Genomic DNA, 18,437 nt, shown 5'->3' on the forward strand with positions numbered 1-18,437 from the left:
ATGGCGAGCGCAGGGCGGCTGCAAGACCTGAACCTCAGCGCCGAGGAGGCGGAGCGGCTCCGGCGCGCCTTCCGCGACGAGCAGTTCCGCGCTCTGTTCGCGGAGTTCGCGGCCGAGCTCACCGACCCCGAGCAGCGGCGGCTGTACGAGGAGGAGGTGGCGGCGCTGGAGCGGGAGCGCGGCGTGGAGGTGCGCTTCGTGCACCCGACGCCGGGCTTCGTGCTGCGGACGAGCCAGGAGGGCTCCCGCCGCTGCTACATCAATGTCTGCAGCAACCCGCTGATGGGGGAGCCGCGGGCCCGCGCCGAGCGCGGCGGGCAGCGCTGGGAGCTGCCCTACAGCCTGGCCCCGGGCCGCGAGGAGCTGCGCCCCGCCGGCCGCCGCCGCCTCGTGTACGACGTGGTGTTCCACCCCGCGGCGCTGCGCCTGGCCGCCCGCAGCGCCCGCTTCCGCCGCCTGCTCCGCGACACGGCGCTGGAGGCCGTGGAGAGCCAGTGCGGGGTGCGGCTGGACCGCAACAACGCCGCCATCCTGCGAGGGGTCTCATACAAGGGCATCCCGCAAGCGCCCGTCATCCGCTCCCCGCTGCCCGGCGGCGCCCCGAAGCCGCCCGACGACGGCGAGTCCCCGCTGCCGCCCTTTCCCTTCCCGCCCGCCGCTCCCCCGCCGCCCGCCGCCAGAGCCTCCTCGCCCGCCGCGCCCCCGCCGCCCTCCGGCCCCACCACGCCGCGCTGGAGCATCCGGCACCGCTCCTACGTGGACCTGCAGGACTACCGGCACAGCCGCGACTCGGCGCCCAGCCCGGTGCCGCGGGAGCTCGTGGTGACGGTGGAGCTGCCGCTGCTGCGCTCCGCCGAGCAGGCGGAGCTGGAGATCCGCGGGCGGGAGCTGCGCCTGGACTCGCGCTGTCCCGCCTACCGCCTGCGCCTCCGCCTCCCCTACGACGTGGACGAGAGCGGCGGCCGGGCCGCCTTCAACCGGGCCCAGCGGCAGCTGCAGGTCACGCTGCCCGTGGTGCTGCCGCCCGGCGCAAGGGAACCGCCGGGCCCGGCCGGGGAACGGCTGGAGGGGGCCGAGGGGCCGGCGGAGGCAGAGGCAGAGGCAGGGCGGGCAGAGGCAGAGGGAGGGCCGGCGGAGGCAGAGGCAGAGGCAGGGCGGGCAGAGGCGGGCGGCGGAGCGGCTCCTCCCCCGGAACTCGGGCCTGGCGGCGCGGCCCGCGGCACGTGTGGCGGCGGGGAGCCCGGTGATCCGCTCACCGAGCCCCCGGCTGACCCTGACCCACGTTGTGATCCTCCCGCTGGTCCGTCTGCCGAGCCCCTCGCTGAACCGGCCCTAGAACTACTCTGTGATTCCCTCACTGAACCCTCGGGTGAACCTCCCGTTGATCCAACCTCTGAACCCTTTGCTGACTCCCCTGCTGAACCCCCCGCTGAACCCGCCACTGATCCAACCTCTGCACCCTCTCCTGAACCAGCTACTGATCCAACCTCTGAACCTGCTCCTGATCCAGCCTCTGAACCCCCCGCTGAACCTGCCCCTGATCCAACCTCTGAACCCACCGCTGAACCTGCCCCTGATCCAGCCTCTGAACCTCCAGTTGAACCTGCGCCTGATCCAACCTCTGAACACCCCGCTGAACCTGCCCCTGATCCAGCCTCTGAACCTCCAGTTGAACCTGCGCCTGATCCAACCTCTGAACCCCCCGCTGAACCTGCCCCTGATCCAGCCTCTGAACCCCCCGCTGAACCTGCCCCTGATCCAGCCTCTGAACCCCCCGCTGAACCTGCCCCTGATCCAGCCTCTGAACCTCCAGTTGAACCTGCCCCTGATCCAGCCTCTGAACCTCCAGTTGAACCTGCGCCTGATCCAACCTCTGAACACCCCGCTGAACCTGCCACCGACCCAACCTCTGAACGCCCCGCTGGTCCAAGCACTGACCCCTGCTCTGATCCCTTCACCGCCGCTGATCTCCCCTCAGAATCCCCCACCGAGTCCCCGGCCCTGCCCCGCCCCGGTGCCGCTTCCCCCATGGCCATCCCCGCTCCAGCCATGCCCACCGGGGACACCGCTCCGCCGGCCCCCGAGGGCCCCCCCATTGACACGGCCACATGCCCTCCGTTCCGTGCCCGGCAGGACGAGGCGTCCCTCACGCTGCTGCTGCTGGTGCCCGGCATTGAGCCGCAGAGCCTCCGCGGCCATGTGGGCACGCACCACTACAGCCTCCGCTTCCGCACCGAGCGCGCTGCCTTCGCCCTGTTCCTGCGCTTCCCTCGCTCCGCAGCGCTGCTGAGCCCCGAGAGCAGCGTCAGCGTCTCTGCCCACAACGCCGTGGTGGGGCTGGCCAAGGCCCCCGGCAGCACCGGGCTCTGGGACGGCTTCAGCTTCGGCTCCGAGCCCTCCGCCCTGCAGGTAACGCTGCTGGCACGCCTGGGTGTCACCTGTGTTATAAATGAGGTGCTTGAGTAGGCCAATATTCAAGCAGCAATCAATTTATTAATAATTATGAGTAATAACCTCATAATATATATAATATATATTTTATATAATTATTATAATAAGTATGAGCAATAGAGCGCTGGGTACAGTGCAGTCCCTCCAACTGCACCCCAATAGTTGAGGCTCACAGGTATTTATAGGGGTACTCATAGGCTTTCTCAGCAGTTTCTATTCCCAATTTTTACTCATCAGCAGTTTCTATTCCAAATTTTTACGTCACAATTCTATACACTGTTGTGATTTAGTCGTCTTCAGGATGTGCCTCCTGACAGGAGTATCCCCATATGGTGGGATCTCGCTTCCATAACAGAGGATTAACCCTTAAAAGCAGCAGCCTGTTGCATATTCATACAGCTCATCCATGATGCATAAATTCCATTCAAACCCAGGGTTCTGGCTGGGCAGTGTCAGCTTCTTCCTCTGAGTCCTGACAGCGCCTTTGAGGCAGGAAGAAGTTCATTTCTCCTGATAATGGAGCAATAAATTCTCTTCCTCTGAAAGATTCAGGTGTCCTGTGGCTGCTATCTCAGTGCAAGTCCTTTCTTTAGAAAAAGTATCCTACATAGCATAGTTTCTATTTTAACATTTTGTTATAACTAAAACTATATTTAACACACTACTCAAGAGAATTAACACAGCATCACTTTCTAACACCACACACATAATATTCATTTGAATATTTGCGGAAAGCCAAGTATAAAACACGCATTTTTCACATACCTGACACAGGCACAGCTCGGTATTTCACACCTGCCCGGTGCTGGCTGTGGCTGCTGTTTGAGTGCTGGCTCGGGGAGGTGCGAGGGGCAGCTCGGGACTGCTGCTTCCTCCAGAGCTGCCCCCGGGTGTCAGTGCCTGACCTGATTTGTGCGAGCCTCGTACGAGGTCACACCGTGGAGCTGACACCACCACCCTTGGAATTGGAATGACTTCTGCCTCACATACACATTTTTGTCTAAGGGAAATTCTGGTGATGAATGAAAACGGTGCCCGTGTCCTCCATGTCCTTAGTGCTCACTTTGAAAGCCCTTTAAACTGCTCGTGCAGCCTGTTCACACAAAGAAAGCTCTTTATGATCCACCAGGCTTACACACACCATCATGAAGTCTAGGGGTGTCCCTGTGTCTGTGTTTTGGGACAGAATTCCCATTTACAGCCACAGGAACCCCCAGCAGTTCAACCAGAGCAGAGCAGCCAGCAGCAGCTGTGAACTGTCCTGCTTTGCTGGGGCAAATCTTCACCTCTCTGTCTGAATGTGACTCTAATTTAGTATTTTCTGATTTTATGGGTTGTTGGGCAGTGATGCTCCCGTGGTGGGACACAGCATCCAGTGTCCCCAAAGGGATGCCCACCTTGTGACATGTTTGTCCAGAGCCACTCACAGAAGTTCTGTGGAGAGCCACGTTCCTCTCTGAGCTCAGATTTGCAGACAGTTTCTCATGAGCAGGGATTAAAGCTGCCCAGCTCTTGTGCAACCTTCTAGGCATGGGATTTGGAGTTTGGCTGGAGTTGAGAGCAATAAAATGCTCTGCAGCCTGGGTCACGTGCAGTGGATTGCACGTCCAGGAAGCTGGCAGGCTTCAGGCACATCCACGGGGATGGACTTGGCTTGGAGCAGCTCCATTGCTCCATCCCTCCAACTAGAAATGGCTTGTGCATGGTTTTGAAAGCTATTTATCCAATTAGTGTTTGTGCAGCTGAAACCACGTCGAGTTTGCCATTTAGCAGCCCCACACCTTTTACAGCAGCAATTCCTGTGAAGGAGGAGCTGATCATATCGGGGAAGTCTCAGAAATGATGAATTTATGGAGAGCCACCCACGCTGAGCTGTTTGCAGAGCATTTCCTCTGCTTTTACCCGAGCAGGAGCCTGCAAGTCTGTGCAAGTGGGGCCACAGAACACTCAGTGCTGCTGTTCACTGCTGAGATCTGGCACTGCCTGCTGCTGCCACGTCAAAAAAGCCACTGTGTAAACTCCTGCCTGCTCTCTGTGCAGGTCCTGAGGCTGCCCAGGGCACTGGGGGAGTCCCCATCCCTGGGAATGCTCAGAAAACCTGTGGATGTGGCACTTGGGAACATGGGTTAGTGGTGAACATGGTGGAGGCTGCAAGTTTGGGATATGGATTTGTTATTGCAATTGGAGGAACATTTTGTGATTGAAAGGTTTTAAAAGGCCACCCAGTAATGAGAGTTTTGGCTTTGTGAGTTACAAAAACCCTTTGAATGTGGTGATTTTATTATATATTGCAAAATGTTTTGGGTGGAGTAGGAGAAAGAGGTTGGGCATTACTCATCAGCTTCCTGGCCATTCATTCACTGCAGACTCCAGGAGATTCTCCTGGCCTCCAGTCCTGCTGGACACTGCAAATTGAAGCAGGAGAAATAAGCTGAAGTCATTTGTCCTGTTTGCTTTTTTTCAAATCTCTGCTATTTCCCCAAAGTGCCTGAGAGCTGCTCAGAGTGAAGGGAGAAAAATGAATATTTAATTAGAGCCACTATTACTTGCTGCCTTCTGGCCATTAACCATTTGTTCCTGGTCGCTTTTCTCCTACTTGTGTTGATTCCCTCAATTTGTCTGATGCCACCTTGGGGGTTTTCCTGCCTCGAGTCTCATTCTATAAATCAGAGCTATGGTTCTTGCACTGAGACCTGTAAAAGGAGCCACATCAGTCACTGCAGAGAGCAGAGCAGGGCCTGAAGGGGGCTTGGGGCTGAGGCCAGCAGGAATCTCATCCTGGAGCAGGAATCTTATCCTAGAGTAGGAATTTTATCATGGAGCAGGAGTCTTATCCTGGAGCAGGAATCTTATCCTGGAGCAGGAATCTTATCCTGGAGCAGGAATTTTATCCTGGAGCGGGAATTTCATCCTGGAGCAGGAATTTATCCTGTGCCTCCCAATGTGCCTGTTGGCCATCTCCTCTCCCCCAGCAGCGTTGCCAGAGGATGGTGCCTGGCAAAAGTGAATCATGGAATGGTTTGGGCTGGGAGGGATCTTAAAGCTCCACCAGTTCCACAGGCAGGGACACTTATCTCTATCCCAGACTGCTCCAAGTTCTCTTTTAAACAGCTCTGGAATTCCTGCTCTGCTCCATTCTGGGAGGTTGATGGAGGCTGGGGTTCCCGTGGTGTTCCATGGAGCAGGTTCCTCCCTGGGTTATTCAGAGGCTGCCCCTCCATGCCATGGTGGTTGTTCAGTGCCTGCCCACATCATTCCCATTAAATTCCAGTTCCTCCTTGGAAGCTGGTCTGACCCATGTGCTGGTGGAAGAATGACTTGGGCTCATCCATGCTTGAGCAGAACTTCAGGAGCTGCTTTTCCTTCTGCAGTCAGCAGTGCTGAGTTCCTGTGCTGGGAGAGGATCTGTTTGGAGCTCAGTTTCCATAGATGCTGAGCCCTTGGAATTCCCACCCAGCAAGTGCCTCTGTCCAGGAAATCTCTGCAGTGCCCTGCTCCTCCCTGGACTTCCACTGTGAGCAGAGAAAATTCACTCCTTGGCCAAAGCAGAATGTCCACTCTGCAGTTGGACTCGGTGATCTCAGAGAGCTTTTCCATCCTCCTGGTTCTATCACTGGTTATGGTGACTAGAAATCCTGTAAAAATCAAGATTCCATAACTTTGAGCGTTGTGAGCTTAGGGTCACACATTTCAGGGGTTTGAAATTCACCTTTTGTCACTGCAGCAGAGACCTCAGTGCTGATCCTTCTCCAGGCCCTGTTTTTCCAGGGAATCATTTCCTAACCTGAGGAAGCTGCCTGATTTCCCCAGTGCCAAAATCTCTGCTTTTTGCCTCAAAATTCCTGCCATGGGCTGTGCTCTCCCCATTGCTCTTCACTGCAATTCACCCTCCATAACCTTCTACACCTTGTGCTTAAATCCTGGGAATTCAGGCAGGGAAACTCCTGGGAAATCAGAGAATTCCCTTTCATTTCCAGACAACACAGCCTGCGGAGAAAATGACGAAGGAGAAGTGTTGGGAGTTAAATAACCATTAATACAATTTGTAAGCCTGCCAGGCAGGGATTCTGAGAACATGTCCTGGTTTCTGGTACTGCTGGAGCTGGGCAATTATGGAAATTGTGCCTTTGGAAAGCACTTGGAATGTCTGGGAATGTGTGGCCTGCTGGGGTTAAATGCTGGATTCCTAACAGAAATAAAAAGCAGTTTTCTGGAGCTGCTCAGACCTGGGGGCTCAGTTCTTGGAGCTGTGAAACACAACTGGCAGGGAATGAATTCTGCAGTTTTGGGGTCGTGTCTGCTCATTTCCATGGGATTAGAAAGAGCCTGGTTCCTGCAGGAATTCCCACTGATCCCCACCCTTCCTGCCCTGCTCAGGGGCCTGCAGTGGGGTTGTGCAGAGGATGTGTGCTCATTGCTCTGGCCATTCCCCCTGGGTGCCCCGTGCTGGGCAGGGAACTGCAGCCAGCCCATCCCTTTCCTAAAGCCCTGTCAGATCTTGTGGACAATATTCAGATTTAACTCACACAACCCCCCCCCCCCGGGGCTCCAGAGAGCAGCAGGAGCAGAGGAAAACAGAGGAAATATTTCCTCTGCTTTCCTATGCATTGCTCTGTTTTGGTTTTTTTTTTTTTTTTTTTTTTTTTTTTTTTTTTTTTTTTACATTTAGAGGCTGAAAAAGATTATATTGAACATTCCTGAGGAGTTCATGGTTGGAGCTGGCCCTGAGCTAGGCTGTGTGTGAGGGATCCAAATGGGAATTGCTCAGAGATAGGGAAGTTTTGTTTGACTTTTCTGGGAGTGCTGAGGCCTCCATGCAGGATGTTCTACATGGGTGTGATTTTTCTGCTTGGCACAGCCACCAGTGCCTTGGGAAGGAGACCCTTTGGAGGCTCCTGGTGCTTTTTCCTTCAGAAAGCAGCTGGTAAAAAAAAATTGGAGCTGTTGGAGCCAGTCCAGAGAGGCCACGGAGCTGCTCCAAGGGCTGGAGCCAGGCTGGGAGAGCTGGGAATGTTCCCTGGAGAGGAGAAGGCTCCAGGGAGAGCTCAGAGCCCCTGGCAGGGCCTGAAGGGGCTCCAGGAGAGCTGCAGAGGGACTGGGGACAAGGGATGGAGGGACAGGAGCCAGGGAATGGCTCCCAGTGCCAGAGGGCAGGGATGGGTGGGAGATTGGGAATTGGGAATTCCTGGCTGGGCTGGGATTGCCAGAGCAGCTGTGGCTGCCCCTGGATCCCCAGGCTGGACATTGGAGCTTGGAGCCCCCTGGGACAGTGGGAGGTGTCCCAGGGGGGCACTGGGTGGGGTTTGAGGTCCCTTCCACCCAAACCATTCTGGGATTTTGGGATAAGTGCCCCTACAAGAGGCTGAGGCCTGGTAAGGTGATCTGGGCTGATCCAGCCTGGCCTTGGGCACTGCCAGGGATCCAGGGGCAGCCACAGCTGCTCTGGGCACCTGTGCCAGGGCCTGCCCACCCTCCCAGCCAGGAATTCCCAGTTCCCAATATCCCATTTCCCTACATCGCTTGTTTGGAGCTGGAGGTGCCAAAGTTGTGTTGCCCTTGGCACTGGGACCATGTGGAAAAGGCCAAGGGCTGGAAGTGTCCCCATGGACTGGAAATGTCCCCAAGGGCTGGAAGTGTCCCCTTGGGCCAAGCTGGGCTGTCCTTTTGTCCTCTCTGAGCTCAGAGTTTGGGCTCTTGTGGATGAAAGCGTTCCTTGGTTGTTGAGGCAGCCAATCATGAAGCCTTGAGGGCCGCGTTGGGATGTGCCAGACGGATGTTTAAACCTTTCCCACCTTCCATGGAGAAATCCATCCTGGAGAGCTGCTTTGCTCTCATTTCTAGGCTATTTGGAGTTATAATTTTCCATTTCCAAGCTCCTATAAAGACTTATTGTAATAGTCAGGGGTTACTTCTAAGAAGATGCTGCTGCAAACTGGGGCTGTTGAATGTAATCCTCCAAGAGTTTATTTTTGGTTCAGTTAATTCTGTGCTCAGCATTTCGAGACTCTTTGCAAGTTTTTTGGGAGGTCAGAGAAGGACAAAGAAGGAGAACACAACAAACTTATTATTTCACATTTTTCAAAGTAATCCCTTTCCTAAGCTACATTAAGGACCATAATTAGTTTGCTTCTGCTATAAAACAAACTAATTTCTGAATAGTCTTTAATTGGTAGCTGCATTTTGGGAATACCATGACTACACAAAACAGTTATGTCAGGAAATGTTATTAACCTGCTGATGAAGCTCATCAGAGCTTCCTTGGAGCTGGTTCATCTTTGCAGTCATGAGCACCTCAGAGAAGTTTTTGTTTCAGTACCAAAACTTTGAGGTTCAAACTCTCAGCTCTCAGAGCTGGTTCGTGCTGGGATCCCACAAATGCAGAGCTCAGGAAATCCAGGTCCTTTCCCATACTGGCATCAGTTGTTGGGTTTGGATGAGAGAAGCTGTGACTGCCCCATCCCTGCAAGTGCCCAAGGCCAGCTTGGATGGGGTTTGGAGCAGCCAGGGACAGTGGAAGGGTTGGAACTGGATGGGATTTAAATCCCCTCCCAACCCAACCCATTCTGAGATTCCCTGATCCTCTCACTACAGTAACCACCAAAATAATTTAAGCCTGAAATCTGTGCTGCTTTTCAAACTTGCAGGCTGTGTGGGAGGTAACTCTGGATGGAAAGTGTCTCCAGTGTGAGAAATGGAAGCAGAGTGAGCCCATCTGAGAGCTGGGGGCAAGGGGAGCTCCCAGTGCTGGGAGACACAGGGACGGCTTTGAATGATGAATGTTCCAGAAAGCAAAGCCATCCTGCTAAGGTTTATGTTAATTTGGTCTCAGTTTAGTCACAGGGAAGAATGAATGTGTACCAAACAGCAGATGACAGCATGTGCAAGGAAAAACAAATTAAATTCAAAGTTGCTAAGAGAGCATCATAAATACCAGAAAATAAACGGCTTCAATTGAAGAATTATTTTACAGGGTCATTGAAATCAGCTGCAGATGGTTGTCCTCTGTTTGCTCTGGCTTGGGAGGCAGAGCAGGCTTTAGAATAAATTCCTGGATCATTTTTTCCCAAGGTCTGTGCTCTGATAACATCTGCAGCAATAGAAATGCCTCGGTGAATGCAAAGTCTGAGTTCCAGTGCCTGGTGGAGCAGGCTAATGAGAATCACCTTCCTGACAACAAACACACCCCAGGGCCTGATTTATGGCAGCCATGGGGTAGGGATGGGATAAAATGGTAAACACTGCTGGGAATTCAGTGCTGGGCTGGGGGAAACTTGGTAAAATTGGATAAAATGGTAAATATTTCTGGGAATTCAGTGCTGGGCTGGGGGAAACTTGGTAAAATTGGATAAAATGGTAAATATTTCTGGGAATTCAGTGCTGGGCTGGGGGAAACTTGGTAAAATTGGATAAAATGGTAAATATTTCTGGGAATTCAGTGCTGGACTGGGGGAAACTTGGTAAAATTGGATAAAATGGTAAATATTTCTGGGAATTCAGTGCTGGGCTGGGGAAAACTTGGTAAAATCGGTTTGTGCAGTGAGTCTGAATTAACGGGGCAACAGCACAGGGGGTTCCTTTTTATCCTCATTTGAAGCACTGATTAATCACGGAATTATGAAATCACATGGATCATCCAGGGCAGCTCCTGGCCCTGCCCAGACCCCCAAAATCCCACCCTGGGCATCCCTGGCAGCTCCTGCAGCTCTGGGGCTGTGCCCATTCCCTGGGCAGTGCCAGCACCCTCTGGAATAGTGGAACCTCTCCTGATAATTGACCTCCCATTCAGTTTTTGTTTTTTAACTAGATTTTCTGTGAAGAAAACAAATTATTTTGCTTTAATCAGGAAGAAATTCTGCAGAAATATTCAGGGCATTTGCTGCCAAATTGCAAAGTCCTGATTGCTCTGAGGAGATGAGGGTGTCCCTCACACAGCCACGGGTGCCAGAGACAGATTCAGAGGGAAAAGAGATTATTTTCCTCATTTTATGGAGGAAAAGTAGGATGGGACTTGGTGCAGCCTGGTCTAGTGGAAGGCAATTAAAGCTCCTGAAATATCCCATGGCAGGGGTAGGAATGAGATGAGCTGCGAGGCTCCCTCCAACCAAACCGTGCTGTGATTCCCTGACTTCCATTTTTCTGCTGGGAGAAAAATTTGATTTTTCCAGGGCAGAGCTGGGAATTCTCCTCCTGAGCTGCAGGGATGGAGTTCAGGAGCCTGTGGGATTCTGGTGCTGCCCAGATTTTGTGTCTGCAGCCCCTGCCCTGCTCTGTGCTCTGAGCCCTTCCCTGGACTCAGCCTGGAGCGCCGGCAGATCCCTCTCTGCAGGCAGCAGAGGATGCAGCACCAGGGAATGAGAATTTTTAGGCTTTGCATGCAGAAATGCAGAGGCAGGGATGTTCTGAGAGGGTTTTCAGGCAGGGCAGCTCTGCTGCTGCACTTTAATCTCTTCCCAAACCATCCCAGCATCCAGTGCTGGCTCCTTGCCTGGATTGTAATCTTGCTGGATAGAAAATGAATCCAGTGCTCTGCCTTGGAAAACCAACAGTTCGTGTGTTATGACTTTCCATATTGTGGTTTCTAATTTAACTAGTGGAAAAAATAGGACTCTGGCTGATTTTTCCAGTCCTGGTTTGGTTTTTTTTTTCAAGATAACAGTTACATTTTGTACCTCAGACACAATGTGACATCTGGCTGTGCATAAGGCTCCATCCACAGGGGGCCAAAAATGTGCAGAATTGCCTTTTTGCCTCTTGGTCTGCAAGATGTCAGCGATAATTGAATTTAACTTTCATTGGACTGACAGGAAGGTTGAACTGGACCGAGAAATTTAAAAGTGTGACTTCACGTGGAAGGTTTGCAACTTGTCCCTGTTATTTCCAATTAAATAAGGAAGGTAATTCCCAGAACCTAAGCTGCTCCTCCAGGTCAGACCATTTTATTTTGTCTGTCCTTCCCCTTGCCTGCACAGCTGATGTGTGAATAACACAAGGACAGGGAAGCTCTGCAGTTCCTATCCAACAGCCCCTCCAGGATATATTTGAGCACCTTTAATTACCTGTGACTGATTTCAATCTCTGAACCTGTAGCAACACGTTTGAGGTTGTTTATGAAGGGCCTGGAAACACACCCCAGGCTGTGTCTCTGCCTGTGGATACCTCTCCTTCTTTATTTGGTTGGTTTTTTCCACCTGGCTTGTCTGCAGGGAGATCAGAGCAGGCTCAGTGCTGGGTGTGAAATGGATCCAGCCCTGAGTGCTCCAGATCTGATGTGGGAGTGAGGATCCTGCAGTGCCTCTCCAAGGAGGGGTTTGTGTGTTTGTGCTTTCCTGCAGGCAGCCAGGAGACAAACCCTCACCTGTCTGACACCTTCCTGCTGCTCACACACGAGAGGAAGGTGGAACCGGCCTGGGACAAAGCATTTCTCAGAGAGAGTCTGCATCTCTGTGTTAGTCACCCATCCAGAGAGAGAAATAATATTTCCTTTATATTTGATACCATGCAGATTTGTGCTTTCAAGCAAAATTAGGAAAGCGCTGGTTTTAATTCATTTCACCTCATTCTTTGAATGTCTGGCTCAGAATTTCTCTGTCAAGACTTGAGTGTGCTGTGAAACTTGGGAATTGCTGTCCTGGCTTTCTTTGCAGGGAGGTTTTAGCCCAAATACCCCTGAAATTTAGCACAAAATGAACATAACCTGCTGTTTTCTCTCTTTTTCTTTAGGAGAGATTGTTTGTCAGTGAGGAGAACGTTGATGGATTTCTAGGCCCTGCTTTGTGCCCTTCCCCTTGCTCCCAATCAGCCCTGGAAAGGCAGCCATTAATTGAAGTGCTGGATGTTACTGAGGACAGAATTCAAATCAGGGTGGAGGTAAGGACCCAGGAGCAGCACAGGCTGATTTATGTTCGTCTGCAAGATCCTATCAAATCCCACTGAGACAGCTTGGTTCCTGTTTTGTTCTGGGGCAGCAGGGGAAGCCCAGGACTGGGGTTGTTTGCAAGTGTAAATGTCAGTTTTCAGAAGTAAAACTTGTGTTCGTGCCATTTCATGTCACCAAAGGATTGAAACCTCCTCTGTTTCATTTGGAAGGTGCAGAACTGTGATCCAGACATTGAAAAAGTGATTTTTCCTTGCAGGAATAGCTCACCCACTCAGCCTTGTACAGGTAGAGAAATCCTGGAGGGTTTGTCTGGGAAGAATCCTGCCTCATCTTTATTCAGTCCATGTGTTGGAATACTTGGTGGGTTCCTGTTGTGTAGATAATTAAACATGAGGCTATTAATCTTAAACACTGGTCTCAAATTCAATCCTTGTAGTCTGAGGCCTCATTCAGGCTCTCCCTCCTCTGCCTAGAAGAAGCCAGGCTGTTTCTGGGATTAAATTGTCCTCCCTTGGCAAAATGGATGGGCAGATAAGAAATCCAAATGTTCATTTCGTGAGGAGGAAAATGTGAGGCAAACCCCCCACGTTCACTGGGGTTTCTGGGTAGGCACTGCATCCAAAATTCAGATGAAACTCTTCCTAAAGGGAGGATGAAAAGCAGGAAGAAGCAGGTCCCTGCTGTGGCCATGGACTGGGGTTAATGTGTAACTGGGTTATTGCGAGGCAAGTTCAGAGGAAGCTCATGACCTCTGGAACTGGGCTGGAGCCTGAGCAGCTTCCCAAAGATACTGGATCCAGCTCAGCTTTCACAGCTGCTCTGGGCTGGACACAAAAATGAAATTCTAAATGTTGGAGAGCAGATGAGTCCCTTTGGGACCCCTTAAATCATCCCATTCCTGCTCCTGTGTGGGGCCAGGAGTGGAGTTTGTGGGAAATAGAGTAAAGGTAAGGAGGCTTTTAGAAAGTTGTGAAAGCAGGTTTTAAAAATAGAAAGAGGAGAAATTTAGAGTTAGTTGTAAAGTTTGAGAGTAGAAAAGTTACAACAGTGTAGTAAGTAAGGATATGAAATAATAGTTTGAGTTTTAGATTTGGTTAAGGTAGATTTTAAGATTGTAGAAAAATAAGTTTAGTATGTTATTGGCTAGAAAGTTTTTAAAATGTTCTGTAACAGAAAAATTTTTACCACTAACAAGATGTAAACTATTAACATCTTTCAGTTATCTCAGCCATATCATAGGACTAATAGCACAATAAAACTCAAACCCCACATCCCAGCAGTCCCATCCCATTGATACAAACCCCAACACAGAGCTGGTGATTCCTGAGGGTGCCTCCAGCTCAGGGCATTCCATGATGGCGTTCCTGTGGGAGAACTGTCCAGTTTGGAAAGGACTCCCTGGTGTCTCCTGAGTTTCCTGTGCTTTGGGGGTGTGAGAAAGGGGCTCTGTCTCTGGATCCATGAACCAGCTGCTCTTGGATGGATCCTGCCTGATCCTGACTCTCCACTGACAGGACCTGTGAATTCCCAGCAGTTTTTGCCAAAACTCCCAGGAATGGGGAAATGGTTGGACAGCACCTCTCTCAGTTCCTCCTCTCCTGAGGCAAACTGCAATTCCCAGATTTGCCCCACAGGCCAGGAATTTCCCTCATTGCAAGGCTCCAGCCTTGCAGCAAGAGTTGAGATCCCCTGGCTGATTCTGTGGCCGCTGGGATTTGGGGATCTGGGGATTTGGGGTCAGGCTGGGTGTGGGGAGTGGAAAGCAGGAAACCCTGGGGAACAGAATCACCTCCCTGCCCCTCATTCCCACACACAGAGCAGGAAAACCTCAGCACTCGCTCACTGGGCTTCTGGAAGGAGAATCACGGAATCACAGCCTGATTTGGAACCTTAAGGATCATCTGCTTCCAAAGGGACACTTTCCACTATCCCAGTGGAGCTGAGCTGTTGGAGAAACAAATCTGTCCTGTCTTTATGTGCACAGTTTGTTCCAGCTATGAAATAATTCATTTATTTCCTTGACAGCCACAGGAACGTGATGGACAAGGAACTCTTGGCAGCTCAGAGGGAGCCATGGCCGGACAGACCGACAGCAACTGCCCCGAAACAAAGGCAGAAACAAAGTGTCCTGCAGCCGAGGGAGGTGCTGCGGGCCCCGGAGCGGGAACAATGGGAACGGCGGCCGGCTGTGCTTCACCCCATTGTTCGCAGCCTGAACCTCCTGCCTCCAGCTCAGCCGTTCCCGGCGGATCTGCGGGAACCCAGCCCGATTTAGAAAGTGCTGCTGCAGCAGGAGGCACGGCCACAGCCCCGGGAACAACAGCAGGAGAGCTGCAGGGGGGTGGGGATGGGGCTGGGGCTGGGGCAGGGTGCCCCATCCTGAGGGAGGTGAACCCCGAGGACGGCAGCGAGCGCATCCTGCGCGATCACCGCACGCACTGCCCTGTGCAGTTCCACAGCTCCCTGCTCTATCAGCTGGATTGATTTATTGGTTTTATCATTTAATTCTCTTGTTTGATGCTTGTTCTGACTCCCATGGGGATGGAGATTGGGCAGGGTCCCCCATTCTGAAGGAGGTGAACCCTCAGGACGGCAGCGAGCGCATCCTGCGTGATCACCGCACGCACTGCCCTGTGCAGTTCCACAGCTCCCTGCTCTATCAGCTGGATTAATTTCATTGTTTTACAATTTCCTTCCTTTTTTGATGCTTGTTGTGACTTCCATGGAGATGGGCAGGGAGCAGGACCCCCATCCTGAGAGAGGTGAACCCCCAGGACGGCAGCGAGCGCATCCTCCACGACAAATCATTTTTGTCGCTGCCCCCTGCACTTCCACAGCTCCCTGCTCTATCAGCTGGATTATTTTAATTGTTTTAGCATTTCCTTCTCTTGTTTGATGCTTGTTCTGACTTCCATGTACTGGTGGGTGACATGGAGGCCCTGGGTTCCCACTGAAACTGTTGCAACACCAAAACTTTCCCATTGTTAACAGTTTATCAATTCCCCAATCTGTTGCAATAATTTTACTTGTAAGAAAAGTTGCAGTTGGAGGCGAGCTCCTGGAAAAAAAATGTATCTTTATTGTTTACATAAATTTTTTATTCTCTTCCCACGTTTCACGGATTATTTGTATATATCCTCAGCCTAATGGCTCCCTCGGGAATTGAGCAGTAGTCATCATTTTCCAAACCTTTCATTTTGTGATAACTGCAGGATTAGACTCACAGTGATTCTTAGCAATCAAATGAAATTTCTAATTACCCGGAGAAGTTCTAATTAGTCTCCTAGAAATAATCAACATTTATACCCTGTATTCCATCCTAGTGCTGTGCTTCAGATCTGCAGCACCCAGATATCCCCCAGCTGAACAAATTCCATTGCACAAGAACATCCTCTGGGTGCATGTCTGCTCTGAAGTATTTACAACTGCTGAAATGGATTCTCTTTAGCCAGATTAGATTTATTTTTCTCAGTTTCCCTCGAGTGTCAGCGTTTCTCACCTCCCTAAAGCAGAATAACCAGGAGAACACATCTAATAATAAACTTCCTGTTCCCCTTTCTCACTGCTGCTGAACCAACTTCTGTTTTTGTTTGAGAGGTGCTTTAGAGGAGAGTTAATTTTGCCTCTGTCACATTTCAGTTTGTGTGCGTGGTTTCAGAGTTCAGCAGGAGCCACAGCTGCCCACAACACGTGCCCTGCCCTCCCTGGCGGCACGTCCTGCTGGAGCCTTGCTGGGCTCAGCTGAACCCTCTCAGCTTTTTGGGAGAGGGTGAGGCACCAGCACAGCTCCAGCACCAGCCTGACCCAGTGGGACAGAACACAGAGCAGTTACCTTGCAAAATTGTGGTTAAATAATCCCTGGACAAAGAAAAAAGCAGCATTTTCCTTCTCTGACATATTTCTGTGTTCCACAAAAGCTGCTGAGGTGCTTCTGCCACAGCTGAGTTCACAGGAGTGGCACTGAAGCTGCTGGAGCATTCACAGATGGCTCCGTGGCCCCAGCTCAGCCCCTTCCCACCACACTGCAGCAGTTCTCATTTTTCACACAGATAATTTGAAACAACTTAAAAAATCCAAACAAAAGAGGTGTTGTCCACCAATTTGCTACTCTTTTCTGCCTCAATTAATGAGTATCATTAAAAACTTAATGAAGTTAAATGCACACTGCTGGAAGGAGTGATGGCACGTGTCCAGCCCCTGGGATTAAAGAAGAGAAACTCCCCCCTCCTTCCCACCCTGGCTTTTCAGGAACACGAGGTGACATCATCTTTTTGCTGACAATCAACAACTTCTCTAGGCTTACAAAACAACGGCATTTTTTATTTCGGCAGAACTAAAAAAATCATATATTTATCTACATCGTAGTAAAAACAATGAGATTTATTTTCATTTCATATCCTTCATATATTCATCGACACGGCGCAACCGAACCAGGACTCGGGGATCGGGCGTGAGATGACCCCGGGTGGGACCCCAGGCACCACCAGAGATTTGAAGCACCAAAAAAGATGCACTTAAAAGTGTTCTCCTCCTCCTCCTCCTCCTCCCAGCAAACACAGCAGCAGGTCACTTTTTGCGTAGGGGCTGCAGCACGTCACCCGTTTCCAAAACGTGGTTGCCAAACATGAGAGATTACTATTTTGGGACACCTTTAACAAGAATGTTTATTCATATTAAAGCAGAAACCAACTCATAAATGCTGTTTATACACGTGTGTGCCTGGAAAGGACACAATGGGACAAGTCAAGGAGAAAAGGCGCTGCGAGGAGGATCCTCACTGGAGTCTGCGGTAGCTCTTACAGAGTTCGTGGTCCCTGATGTCTCCCCACCCTCCGTTCTTGACGTGAGGGGACAGAGGAGCCATGGAGTACCTTTTACTGACACTCATCGCCTCGGGAAACAGGTACTGTTGGTTGCTGTTCAAGAGAGAGTCGATTTTGGCACTCTGGGTGGACGGTCTGCAGGATTTCTTGTGGTGCATGCCACAGTCCCCCGTGTGAAAAATCCTGGGGATTTCGGGAACCAGCACTTTCCAGAACTTTGGAAGACAAGAGACAGTCAAGTGCTGCAGAGTCCAGTCCCAGTTGTAGTCATCGTAGGTGCAGAAGGCGTCCGTGCACTCGATGAGCTTCTGGTAGGTGTCTCTGCCGAAGGCCATGCCCATGTTGTGCTCCGTGGACTTCCACGTCTTCATCTCCACCTTGTCGGCGCGGCCGGCGAAGCCGCCCCGCACGGGGCTGTAGGTGCCCAGCGACACGAGCTGGCACTCGGGGCACTCGCGCTGGCGCAGCGCCCAGAGCCGCTTGAGGACGTGGTAGAAGTCGGGCGCCAGGTAATGATCCTCCTCCAGGAACAGCACGGGCCCCGCGTGCTCCCGCAGCGCCCGCACGCGCTCCCACACGAAGTGCAGCTTCCACCACCAGTGGTGCTTGGTCTGCGCGAAGCGCGCCTCGCGGTAGTGCCCGAACGAGTCCGGGAACTCGGCGTTGATGCAGCCCAGCCGCAGCGCCGCCGCCTTGCCCACGTCGCGGGGGCAGTCGCGGGGGTCGTGGCCCGGGAACTCGCGCGGGTACAGCTGGATGCTGAACGGGAAGAACACCTGCAGCACCGGGCAGAAGTCCACGCGGGCCGCCAGCCGGTTCAGCTCCTCGGCCCACAGGTCGTGGCTCAGCACCAGCAGCACGTTCTCCACGCCCGGCGCCCGCCGCAGCGACTCGAGCAGCAGCCGCAGGTGCTCGGCGCGGTCGTGCACCTGCACCACGAGCACCACGTCGGGCCGCGCCGGGAAGCGCCCGGCGTTCCGCACCGGCTGGTCGAAGTTCAGGCGGTACACGAGCGAGCGGTAACTCAGCGTCGCGTTCTCGGACAGCTCCTCCGCCGCCACGGCGACCGACGCGTTGGCGGCGGGGCGGCGCGGTACCGCCGGCGGGGGCTCGCTGACCCGCGGCGGCTCCCCGGTGCTACCGGGACCGCCCCGCTGCTGCTGCTGCTGCTGCAGCTGCTGCTGCCGCCGCCGCCCGCCGCCGCCGGTACCCCAGAGCGCCAGGGCGCAGAGCGCCAGCGCCAGCGCCAGCAGCAGCACCTTGCGCTTGTAGACGCGCAGCCGCAT

General features: G+C 52.5%; 2 protein-coding genes across 2 annotated transcripts; one reads left to right on the plus strand and one right to left on the minus strand.

Annotated features, from left to right (window-relative positions):
* Positions 1 to 14,812, plus strand: DNAAF2 (dynein axonemal assembly factor 2). Its single transcript, XM_058807727.1, has 4 exons — positions 1 to 1,740; positions 1,993 to 2,409; positions 12,172 to 12,318; positions 14,354 to 14,812. The coding sequence occupies exons 1-4, from the start codon at positions 1 to 3 to the stop codon at positions 14,810 to 14,812; spliced, it is 2,763 nt and encodes a 920-aa protein (XP_058663710.1).
* A 1,833-nt stretch (positions 14,813 to 16,645) lies between these two features.
* MGAT2 (alpha-1,6-mannosyl-glycoprotein 2-beta-N-acetylglucosaminyltransferase) lies at positions 16,646 to 18,437 on the minus strand. Its single transcript, XM_058807417.1, has one exon. It carries the CDS (start codon positions 18,435 to 18,437, stop codon positions 17,103 to 17,105), a length of 1,335 nt encoding a protein of 444 aa, XP_058663400.1. The 3' UTR covers positions 16,646 to 17,102.

The sequence above is a fragment of the Ammospiza caudacuta genome, chromosome 6, assembly GCF_027887145.1.
Source record: "Ammospiza caudacuta isolate bAmmCau1 chromosome 6, bAmmCau1.pri, whole genome shotgun sequence".
Classification (NCBI taxonomy): domain Eukaryota; kingdom Metazoa; phylum Chordata; class Aves; order Passeriformes; family Passerellidae; genus Ammospiza; species Ammospiza caudacuta.

Bases quoted from the DNA above. Each gene is read 5' to 3' on its own strand.
- DNAAF2 (XM_058807727.1), top strand. From the start codon at position 1: ATGGCGAGCGCAGGGCGGCTGCAAGACCTGAACCTCAGCGCCGAGGAG. The intron at 1,741-1,992 runs GCTGAACCTGCC...TCCCCCACCGAG, and splicing joins ATCCAGCCTCTGAACCCCCC to TCCCCGGCCCTGCCCCGCCC. The intron at 2,410-12,171 runs GTAACGCTGCTG...CTTTTTCTTTAG, and splicing joins CCGAGCCCTCCGCCCTGCAG to GAGAGATTGTTTGTCAGTGA.
- MGAT2 (XM_058807417.1), bottom strand. From the start codon at position 18,437: ATGCGGCTGCGCGTCTACAAGCGCAAGGTGCTGCTGCTGGCGCTGGCG.